Source organism: Monopterus albus, unplaced genomic scaffold (genome assembly GCF_001952655.1).
Source record: "Monopterus albus unplaced genomic scaffold, M_albus_1.0 scaffold56.1, whole genome shotgun sequence".
Taxonomy (NCBI): domain Eukaryota; kingdom Metazoa; phylum Chordata; class Actinopteri; order Synbranchiformes; family Synbranchidae; genus Monopterus; species Monopterus albus.
Window position 1 is genome coordinate 868,890 of NW_018127936.1, and position 12,596 is coordinate 881,485.

The 12,596-nt window shown below is 39.0% G+C and overlaps 1 protein-coding gene across 7 annotated transcripts in view; it reads right to left on the reverse strand.

The window, feature by feature from the left end:
* Positions 1-2,771: 2,771 nt before the first annotated feature.
* frmd3 (FERM domain containing 3) overlaps positions 2,772-12,596 on the reverse strand; it is a 41,380-nt gene continuing 31,555 nt past the window's right edge. For all 7 annotated transcript variants that reach the window (XM_020602579.1, XM_020602576.1, XM_020602578.1 and 4 more), the window contains 2 exons: positions 6,053-6,290; positions 2,772-4,943 (listed from right to left, as the gene is read on the reverse strand). In XM_020602579.1, the coding sequence (XP_020458235.1) occupies positions 4,463-4,943; positions 6,053-6,290 (719 nt within the window). In that variant the 3' untranslated portion in view covers positions 2,772-4,462. The remainder of the gene's footprint in view (positions 4,944-6,052; positions 6,291-12,596) is intronic.

Here is a 12,596-nt window from a genome sequence, read left to right on the forward strand (position 1 = left end):
TGTGGGATTTTTTTTTCTGATTCTTCTCAAATCTCCCATTTCTTATAAAAAGAGACAAAAAAAAAAAAAAAAAAAACCCAGACTATTCAATAAAACAATAAAGCAATCAGTTTGGCGAACAACCAAAAATAACAAAGTGACCGTGCAAGAAAATCTGACTGTACATGCCTACACAACACTGAAATAACATACTAAACAACAGTTAATCCTCTTATACCATGTTATGTCCAGTAGATTTGCATATAGTAGACCTGAGTTCAAATATTTAAAATCTTAAATAACTTAATTAAAAGCAGTATTTGTATGTATGTTTAAACAGTTTTGAATTCCAGGTGTTGGTTGTCTGTAAAGCAGACTGATAATTAAAGGCAGGTCATTTTAAATTGAAGAACTTCTGAATTTGTATAAATAATATCTCAGATGTGACATCAACTGATGTATGATCTTCATGATGACTTTATCACTGTTTTTACTACAGGCAACAGAACTTGTACTCTCAGTCAGTCTATATGCTGTTTGTAAAACACAAGAACTCTTAGAGTGATAATAAACCTAGAAACAAGTTCACTAGCTCAAAACAAGAGCTACATCTCAAAGGGATTAAATTCCTTTTTAAACAAATAAAAGATGCTAACTGAAAAATAAGACACAAACTAGTATAATGCTACAGTGTCATGAGACCAAAGATCTGTTTTGTCATAGAACAAAAAGACCTTTTGTTCTTTGCCACGAGTTGAGGTGTAGCTTCACTTTCCTTTCACTCTGTTCAGTGTTTTTTAACATCTTAAAAACTGAACATCTAAACAGTTATTGTTTTTGAATTCCACTGATTCCAATAATAGCATGCTCCATTAGCAATGATGTTTGGTGTTAGCATTAGCATTAACATTTACCATCTGGCGTTAGCAAAAGCACAATGAATCAAAATATTTTAGAGCTGCTCTGTAAGAAACTGTAAAATAATCTTATCCTAGCAGTCATCAAGAAGTGTTCTTTTTTGTATGGAGACATAATTTAACTATTTTGTTTTTGGATCAAACGAAACAAAGCTAACAAAATTAGCAACCACATGTTGCTGTGATTAAAATGAACCCCAGAGCATGTTGTTTTGATTTTGAAATGTGGTCACAATTCTGCTTTCAAAAACTGAAAAACATTTAATGTCTCAGACATTTATTTCTTCCTCCTCTTGGTAAAAATGTGGACATGCATTCATCTAAGATGGTCAAGACAGCCAAGCCTATATCTAGATTACTTTACACAGACAAGACACACAGTGGGAGGAAGGAACTAAGATCTTAAAATCCTTACCCAGATTGTTTTGTTTTGGGCTTTTGTTTGTTTGTTTGTTTGTTTTTTGCCACAACTATAAAACACAGTATTTACAGATGAGGCAGATGAGGGCATGTAGTTTGCATTGCGATATCTGTGACAGGAGCCATGTGAAAGATTCCCCAGGTTAGTTTAAGGAGGATGAAGCACAGAAATAAAGGAGCAAAGCCGAGGACAAATGATGTCTGCACTGCTGTGTACATGAGGCCTAGATACAGTCTTTTTATATTTTAAATCCACAGTGAATTGCTCAAGCATTTTGATGCATGTGCAGACTGAAAGAGCAACAGTTACACATGAAGACAGGATGACATCCCCCTCTGTTAGTTATATGATGGTGATCATTTAGCAGTGCATACAGATCAGCTTCATCAACAGTGAAGCTGTTTCTAGCTCAGCGTCTGTGATATTAAATGTTGCCATCATAGCAGTTTGACCCTTCACTTGTTTTCAGCCTTGAAACTCAGTGCCTGTACTGAACTCGGAAAATAAATGCTTTATCCCAAATAAGCGTTTTTGTTGTTACTGCATATTTTCTATATGCATAAAGCTTCTTAATGTCTACAGAGTTACTGTACATGACAACACATTGGACTGACTGTTTATGTGCATTACAGCGGCCTCTGTAGCAGCCAACATACAAAGAGTATGGAGAGCGATTTCTAAAAATAAATTCTGAAGCATTAGTTCAGTTCTTTGTAAGAACTACGTGAGAGCTTTTGGCTGAGTCTGTGTTGCTACTACTAGTTTGATTGTAGTGTACCAGTTAAAAACTAGCGTCAGTCTGCTCTGCCATGAAGCAGTATATAGGCTCAGGCTAAAAACTCTGCAAGTCATATTTTCATTAGACTGACATAGATACATATATAGTGGAGTGAAATGAGGCTACAATAACAATCTGCAGCCATATTTATATCTGGCTTCAGACCTGGAATAAATACATACAGTTCTTGGATATTCATAACAGTAAGACGTATGGATAAACTATATGGTTTATGTTGTGAGTACTGTAGATGCTTTCTTTTTTTGTGTGTATTTCATTGACACACGTTTGTTATTTTGAACATAAACTGCTAATGCCCTTTCCTGAGAAGTTGATCCAAATTAAACTACATTAGAAACCAAACTTTTCATTCATTGCTGTACCACTCTTCGTTCAGAGCCACTATAGCATAACTGACAGGTGGTGCCTCTATGCAGAACAATCACACTGAGATGGCTGTAAATTCACAAAGGTTACTAGACTCAAGAAGTCTGATTCAGTCTTTAGCCCGGTGATGCGTCACATCATAAGGTTACATAATTTAAGTCTCGGTTTTGTTTCATACAGTGACCTTAACTTTGTGTACAGTCAAAATACACAAAATTAAACACTGTATTACAAAGCCCAACACATAACACAAACAAACTCCTACTGTGAAGTAACAATCTACAGTTCATTTTTGCACCCTTCTCAGTTTTAACCTTGATACTATTCATTTTTGACTCCATGGCTCCAGACTATTTGGGGACCCCAACCATGAAACAGCCTTATTCTCAATTTAGTCAAACCAGAATCACATTCCTAACTTCACCTTTAGACATAAACATACATAAACGTACCCATTTATAACTCCTGACAACTCTGCTTATTCGCTGACAATAAGTCCATGTTCTCTGTTTAAGTGAACAATCATTTCTAATTTGATTAAGGGACTAAACTGATGATCTGCTTCTGTAAGTTAAATACCTGCTGTGTGTGTTCAGTGTGATCAATATCTTAATATCGTCTACAGCAGAAAATGACCAGCGAATGACCTGTATGAGAGATTTAGAGCATTAAATACATCACTCCCGCAACCATCCAATTCCAAAATCACAGTTAACTGTACTACACAGTATTTTTTTCTTCCATTAGCACTTCTTTATACATTTTATGTTAAAACCGAGATGAAAGACGCACTAGTAGCCTTAATCAATGAGCTACTGCTTAGTTCAGACGACATTTAAAGGTTCAACAAAACACACGTTTTATCATCACAAACAGATTAAAGTTTCTGGCATGCTTCCCTCCTGTTTCCAAAATGACATCAAATAATCTGAAATAATTGTAATCTGTGGTCTTTGTAAAAGATTTGTGCTATAGCCTTTGTAGGAAAAACCCAGGGTGCTACCAAGTCAACAAATGTTTATGGTAGTCTTAAAAAATAGCTTAAAAATTTCCACACCCATCACCCAGATAAACTTCAAGAAATTAGCTTTTTTTTTTGGTAATCATTTGTAAACTCTTCATTTCAAAATAAGCTCAAAGTAGAACCTCTGACTGAAAAATTCCTGAAACATCTGGATCACATAAAAATGTACAAAACTTTAAAAACAATCTATTGAAGATCTGTATTAATTAGCCATTTTCATTTTTTGTTTTTAAATATACTGTATATAACGTACCTCTGGCTGTGGATATTGTTGCACTCAGTGACAAAGCGCCGAACGTTTTCTCTCGACTCCATCATGACTGACAGGCTCTTTGACCAATCACGCGCTCCGCTCCGAGGACGAGAACCAATCAGAATGGTTTGCGATATTTACCAGTCTCTGCATCAACTTGTCAGCGTCAGGAGTGAACAAACCATCAAAACTTCCACTAAAATGAAACCAACCTCTTTTGTTTTTGTGACATTTTTCTGTTTATGACCCTCATCTTTTACTTTCACTAACCCCTCCCATCCATGATTTTTTTTTCTTGAACACTTACAGTAGTTCTTCAGTGCCAAAAATGTCTATCTTAACAAGTTATTGGACCCTGTAATTAAAATTTTATTTCTCTCATATCTCACTTTTCTTCAAGACAGTAAATGATGCTTCTGAAAAGGTGAAACAAATGTACTTATTTTAGTATAATCCAATCAGAAATAACACTGTACAAAAAGGTGTCCACATACCGGGAGCTGTGACCCCTTTTCAATAAAACATCCTACTATGATTTTGCTCATAAAATAATTTGGATGTGCATAAAATAATTTGGATGGAAATTATTTAGTCCCATTAGCATGCTTTTTTGCCTCTGTTAAGACTGAATGTAAGATTAAATTACATGTTAAGACAGACATTCGTTTGTTTCTCCTGCAGTGACTTTTCTTTCTATACCTCCTCAGTCTGACCAGAGATTCTCCAAGGCCATGCTGATCTTACACATGATCCAGCGCCGAAGTGGACAGTAATACTCATAGTGAAACTGCTCAAATTCCGGCGTCTGGCGGATCTCATGAAGGAACGACACGTCAATGTCTGACTCCAGCAGTAGCAGCAGTGTGGGCACAATGACAAGCAGGATGCCCATTACCACAGCAACAAAGCGGGCCACGCTCAGCACACATGCATTGACTCTCTCATTGGATGACAGCAGGCGCAAGCCGCTAGTCATAGCTCCACCCATTTGACTTCTGGCAGCCATTCGGGTGCATTCGTAGGCCCGGTCTCGCTCCCTCTCTGCCTTTAGCTGGGCCTGGATGTCAGGGTCAGCGTGGAGCTCCCTCAGTAGCCTGGCGGGGCTCTGGACGGGCGAGGAGAAGATCAAGTCAACGCCCCCCTGACAGTTGTCCACTGGGGTGGGCAGCATACTGGCACAGGGGCTGGAGAGGAGACATACACAATTTAGAAAACAAACATTATTATAGAGCAACTAAGACAAAACAAGAGCCTAAAAGAAGGAAAAGGCAGAAAAAAGATTTCACAGATTGAAGTCAGAGCTGACATTTTTTTGTACCAACAGCACAAGCAAACGCAAAAACACATAAAACTTTCAACTCAAAAATATAATCTCACAGATACATGTTGCCTCAAAAATGGCAAACTTCTGAGCCATGTCGCATCTGGGACCCTAGTGTGATGCTGGCTAGAAAAGGAAATCTGATATTTGCACCAACACACAAAGCATGTTGCAGAAGGACATGGTGCCATAACAACAGCGAGTGTACGCTTAGTTCAGATACAGCAGCGGGACAGCAGCAGTGTTCTGCACCTTTGTAAGTGAATGTATTGTTAAATTCAGTACCACTGTTAATTTGTTGATTACTCAGGATAAACATGAACAGAAAGAGCCATCTCCTTCACCTTCAACCTATGTTGTCTATTCATAGCACTAGTGATTTCTACTTATATTGGCATTATGTATAGTGCTTTCATACCAGCTCCAGAGGGGCTACTGACCACTTCCAGAGAAATACTTCTCTCTTTACTGTTTATGTATAAAATTTCCATTACATTGTCACCAGAAATATCTTAGTTATGACATGTAATTTATGTTTATATGCAAACATGTACTCAGAATTCAATCAAATTGAAAGAGATAATTATATTTTTATTTGACTTTCTTTTTTTTGTTTACTTGTTTGTTTGATGTCATAAAAAACTGTTGATGAAAGTTTAATGTGACTTTTAATACATTTCTAAATCTCTAAACTGGGAGATTAGATATGTTTTATGTCAACCTAAACCTAGATTACCAAATTTTTTGGCACTTTGGGGCAGCAGATACAAACTGCAAACACATTGCTATTATCACTCTAAGATGATATGACAAACCTGTTAGTAAACAGTGACTTACACATCCAGCAGATACAAAGGATACTGGCAATCTAAAATGTAAAGTTAGGAGCCTGAAAAAAGAGGCTATAAAGCATCATTGTTATAAAACTATTAATTATAGCCACTGTGAACAAATTGTTATAAAGCCCTCGACCTGTAGGCGAGCTCAGAGATGATGAGTGTGCCGCCGGCCTCGTCCTGTTCCTCCATTTCATCTTCAGCTTTAGGTATCTGAGGTCGGAGATTTGAGGTTTCCATGGAAACATGAGGAAGCTGTAGGTCATTGCTCAAAGCAGAGTTCCCTCCGTCAGTACTTTGTTGCTCTGTGTCTGCAAGTGCAGCTGATGATTTGAGAGGAGTCAAGGAGACTGAGTCTTTCAGAGCAACACCACCTGGTGCACGAAAAAGACAAGATAGAAAAACATAACATCTTTTACATATATCGTATCCATTAACTTAACAATAAAGATATAATATTAATACTGTACTATGTCATAGGCGACCTATAAGAAAAGATTATTAAAAAAAAAAAAGTTGAAGATGATGTCTGCTTCCACTATGGAGATGTTATATGAGGGGTTGTGAAAAATTGACAATGTTTGCTATTAGTAATACTCTCCCTTATGCTATATCCCATATGATACACTAATATTGTAATATAAAGCATATACTAGGTACTAATGTTGATAGTTTGCTATTTTGGCAGTTTGCAGTGTCACAAATTACCACACTGCCCATTTTCTGTTTCTTGTTATACAGGATACTACACAGCTTGAGCCAAACATTGTCAGTTTAACTGGGAATAATATCAGTGCTACTGACGGAGCAGCCAAAGGGGTGTCTCTCACTGTAGCTTTTTATACTGCAGTTGAACATGCCAGCCATGTGGTGGCACTCCTCTGCTTAAGGATAGAGCACTGACATGTAAAGTGAAAAGTTAAACGTTATTCAATAAATACCCAACTTTGCTTCAACCCAGAAAATGTGAGGGTAATTAGACTTCTAGTGAAATCATACCACAGCTTTGGATCTGTGGTATGGTCATTGGATTTGGCCTATAGATGCTGGCAGGGGACATAAGCTGTGAGCTTGAGTAATAAAGTTCAGGCTGTGATGAACTTTACGATACTGTTTGAACGGTCATTGCGTTCATGGAATAAATATAATGCTCTTGTGTAAGGGTCATTCCCAGTGATGTGACGTAGCCTGACAAGAGAACAGTGAACACAGCTCTGTGTGTGTGTGTGTGTCTGTGCAGACGTTAATACATAATGTGTGAATGTTAAAAATAAGCCCAGCTGTCCTCCTGCTATGGATAAAGGAGGAATTCCAACTAGGTAAATGTTCAGTGATGTATGACTCAGCTTGTCAGCACCTGTCTCTCTCTTTCTTTCACACACACACACAGAGAAAATTTCACTATTCAACAAACAGCATGTTTCATTGCATATTAATAAATTAATTCTTACTGTCTTGGAGTGCACCTACTAAAAGAGGCACACTCTACAACCACAGTTGGTGCCAATCAGAATCCATTTGTCAAAAGAGAAATAAAATCATCTAAAGAAACTCAAGGTCAAACTGACTAATCAGCTACCAAGTCAACTGCTTCAAATACAAGCTAAGAGAAATCAAAGAAGGACAAGGAATGGGGTTGTGGAAAACCTGAGGAGCAGCTGGTGACAGCAGCCACAGAAACAGCAAAAAAGAGTGTGCGAAGTCAGAAAGACAAAAAGGAGAGAAGTCTTAAACTTGGTAAAAAAGGACCAAAAGAAAAATGAGAGGAACAAAACAACATAAGGGAAGAAGCTGGGAGAAGAGCGATGAAATTAGGACATTACCGGCTGCACCTTTAGTGATATAATGTATCAGGCTTGGCCAGTAATAGCCTGATTTTATCATAATTTATTTTCTCACAGTGCACAAATTCTAAGGAAAGAACAGGCGTTAAAGGAGGCGAACACTTGAGCCTTAGGTCCTCCTCAAAATAATGGACCTGTGATTGACATGTTAAAGTAGCTCTAATACAGTAAAGAAAAAGAGAAGATTATACATCAAGATAATTCAAACTGTCTGCGTCTTTAGCTGACTTTAATTGCTAGGGAAATGCTAACTTATGAGGCTGATAAAAATATTTGATAATATTGTATTTTCTTCCCTCTGTCTTTTTCCAAGTGAACCAACTCCGATAAAAGTAGGCTGAAGGAGATGTGAAAATAATCAATCCAAATAAAATGAATGTTTTCCTTCCAGAGATTTTGGATAAATGTATTCCACAAGCACCGTGCAGTCTAAATTGCACTATAAGTGCTTGGTTTGACTGGCTACTCGATCACTATATTACAATGACATTATTATCTGCCTGCTGCAAACTATGTGAGCAACAATGGTGATCAAGCCAGAAATTTTAACTAAACACACTAAACAAACAACACCGTGTTTTCCCATTCATTATACTGTCCACTTTCGCTCTGATAGCTCAGACACAAACTTCTCCCAAGATGAGGTGATTGAGGCTGCAAGGCGTTAGATTCCTGTGTGGCTGCCACACACAAACACACACGCACACAACATGCACACACAAAGAAGGGTATTTCCCTGTTACGTAAGTGCCAACAGACCCATTTACCGTTGTCATTCCACCTCATCATCGACACCCAGACACCTCCAAAACAAGCAAAACCCAAATACTATGGCTGGACATATGTGAACTTGTCTGTAGTCAGTTTGATTGATTTCTCAAGTGATGAACCTGAAACAACGTGCAAGACTCCTGAAACTCAAGAAAGTTTTTAAATTCGGCAAGTCAATCATCTCAATTCTTTTAAGCTCTTTTTATTAGCTGTATTAGAAAAGCACTATAAGGTTAAATGATGTATAGCACTCAGTGTTAGGAAAGCTCAGTCCTAAAATGTCAATATTGAGAGATTTTTCACTGTAACTGCAGACTTTCTCCTCTTACGGCACCTGCTGTTCACCCACTCTGTAAAGATTCAAATGAAAGAGGAGGAGCAGCTTTTGAGCATCATTCTTAAACCCGACTTCGACCTGACGAAGATTCGGTGTCGGCTCAAGGACATTACAGCAGGGTGAATACGTGTCAGCAGGGGTATTACAAAACGGACCCTCTAAGTGAAGAGTCACACTGATGTGCTCGTTTTTCAGTCTACATATTTCTGAAAACAAGTTTCAATGGAAATCCAGTGTACAGACAGCCAAACGTCTATAAATCAAATTATCACTGATATTATATAAAAACTACAAGAAGATGAGATAAATCATCATTAGTACTTTTGTCAAAACATTTGACATAATTTTGTGATTTTTTAACCTTAGAGCTTTTTCTTCTTTGTAAAATTTACTTTTTTGTAACTTTTTGATGTCAGATTTGTCACTTAGCCACTTCTCTCACTTATTTTAAACATCCAGACAGAAAATTTAACATGCTAAAGAACTGTACTGCAGGTATAATATTTTTTTAAATGTACAAAGCACTGAGTATAACACATAATGTATTTGTAGTATTTGAGGTCTACTATTTAATCAGATGGGTGCACACACACAGACAGACACTAAAGAGGCCTCTTGAGAGGCTCGGGATGTTTGACAGATTACACTCACAGTTTCCACTAGGTGGTTGCCACAACAGACCTTGCATCCAAGCTACTGAGCTACACTAGATCATACACTTAACATGCATTCACATCTTGACTGGGCTGTAGAAATACATGTTCAAAACTGTTTCACACTGAGAAGATAAAAGCTTGTCCTCCAGCCTCATATGTAACTGACAGCTAAAATAAAAGTCACCGTCGCCTTTTCCACTGTGTCTTACTTTGTTCCAGTGTATCTCTCTGAGGTCCAGTATTGGTTTCGGCGATGGGTCCCCCACGCCCCACCAGTCGTACATAAATATCCTGTGCCGTGTGATTGGCTATACGTAGATGGATGTTACGCCGTGTTGTTATCTTCACCTGGCACCTCAAGGCTTCTGATACTACTATCGATGATGCTCGCTGCTCTGTAGTCTCCTCTGGGTGGAATACTTCAAGAGGCCTGGCTTGTGCCTCCTCCATCCCCTCATCCTCCAATATCTTGGGGATCATGCCCAGCTGGTTGCTAACACCCAGCTCCACACTGCTCTGCATGAGGCCAACATCACTGTTGCTTCTGTGCTCTATAAACTCCATTATTCAGTCTGAGGACAAAGCTTAGACCAGCTGTCTGCGGCAAGACCTCCACACCCTTACTGGCCAGGCTGCCAGATGAGCTCTGGGGCCAGAACTGGTACACACACAGACATAGACATGCCTATACAAGAGCGACATACATGACACATTCTCTCTCTCTCTGATACACTGATATGGTGGGCCCTCCTGTGAATGTCACTGATGTTACTAGAGAGTGAAGGGGCATTAGAGGAGGATCAGGCCCAAAGCTGCTGTTTCTATATATATCCAGGTGGTCCTGAGTGTACAGGGGAAGCTAATCCAACCTGACCCAGGCCTGAACTAGGATGGGATGAGAATCTCTTTCTTTTCCTCTCTGTAACTCTTTCTTTATCTGTCTTTTCCTCCTGTCATCTACATTTATTTCTGTCTCACTCTACAGTAACTCTGTTTCATTCCAACATTGACAGACAGAGGCAAACTTCATTCACTCAAATGAACCCATCCGAGCAAATTTTTGATTCCATACAAGCACGTCTTGACTATGAAGGGACAAAATTTTCCATTTATATGAACTTAATGGCACACTCGTTTGCTTGAGGAAGACAGAAGGCTCCCACAGTCCCACATGTTGTGTGAAGTGATGGCAGGAGTGTGGCTGTGGCCTCAAATGTGAGACACAAATATTCATCTAATTCCCATGAAACAGCCATGAGTGACAGCCCTAGCCAAAAAATGACCAGTGTGTGGCTTTTGGTAGATAAGATGAGGCAGCCTGAACAAACACATCAAGGTCAGCACTGACCTTGGGTCAGTTTCTTGTTTCCTCACTAATAACTAAGATTAGTGCTCTGAATATAGATAGTGATCCCAGACCAGCTTGGGGACACCTTATCTCCGAGTCCTTGCAGCAGCATTCTTAAAACTGTCTAAAGGTAGGGGTACACTCAAAACAAATAATATAACAGACTGTAAAACGTGTCGTCCAACCAAGTCTGTAGGCAAAAGCAACTATAACTATTACAAACAGCTACACATGAAGGTGGGGGGAAGCCTGCTGTATTATCCTCATATTAAATGGGGATAACAAGGCACTGAAGGCATTTGGTGGCTTGCAATCTCACTCACAAAAACTGATGAAAGCATTGATACAATACATGTAAAAATAGGGCTTGAAAGTGAAGTTACAACACTGCATACATTCTCACTCCTGCACACCTGGCCAGTGTGTGAAGTGGGCTGTTTTCTGTTTTATATAACTTTAAGGTTTAGTCCACTTATTTTTTTAGACCAAAGCATGGTCATCAACATCATCAGCTTCCAAACCAACACAGAGTGTCAGGAGATGCAGTGGGAAGCAATGCATTTTTAAATTGAATTAATTAATTCAGCCTGTATCCTGTCTGAGGTGAATGAGCTTCTGATTTGATGACCACCTCCTGCCCATCTTTAAATAACCAACAGAGGCAGCTGAGATTGGTTAAAGCTGCAGCTCTCTCACCCTGAGCCAAGACAGAATTGATTTTCCTTTAAATGGGATGAGGGGAGATGAGAACAGGAAAGGGGAGGACAGGGGGGAAAAGCGTGGGGATGACTGTAGAAATGTCCATGAACAGTTTGAAGAGGGTGATGGCAGAACAGCATGATTGTACAGTGCAAAATTGTCAAGGTTGATGTGTGAGAATAAAGGAAGGTGAGGAAGGAGAGACAAGTGTGAATGAGGGGAAAAGGAGTTAGGTAACAAGAGAAGGTGTCCATGTTGGTGAAGGTCATGTCCTGTGGTGTGTAGAGAGGATGGATGGAAAAAAGAAAAGATACAACACAGCATCAATAACTTATGGTAAGAACAGGCTCCTTACAAGGTGTTACTGTAATATCATTCTCCAGTGAGGATGTGGGGAACATGTGCAGCTCACTTTTCAAAATCCTAGTGCAAAAGAATTAATTGATATACATGCTTATAGCCCTCTCCAGTACTGTGCACTCACTTTTTTACACCCTGAATTTTGTCTTTCAGGCTAAAGGCTGCTGTAACCCTGTGATTGGTGGAGGTTGTTGGGGATCAGCCTTATTTGATTGTTTTGATTAACACCTAATTTACACCTTATTTCTGAAACCAACCTATACTCTGGTCATCAGACACACACGCTCATTTACTGCACAAACCTTTTGTTCTGCCTCTCTTCTATCCAACTTCTTTATTAGATTTTACATTTCTTCTGAAATATGACCTTCCATTTGTCTTACATTGACCCTTACTTCCTCCTGTTATGCTTTACCAGACACACTCCTCCCTCCTGCGCAGCCTTTCATCCAAATTGAGCCTGTGGCTACATCCTTCTTAACCTTTGTTTCTCAGCCCTACAGTCCATTTTCTCCTCTCTCATATTCTCTCCATCTCGTTTCCCTCCTCCAGCTCCATCAGCAGCTCTCGTATTTTCTTACCACCTTAACCTTACCACTGGCTCTTCCCCACCTACTTTCTTCTCCACAAACAAAGAAATGTATGCTTCAATTAGATATAGTGTA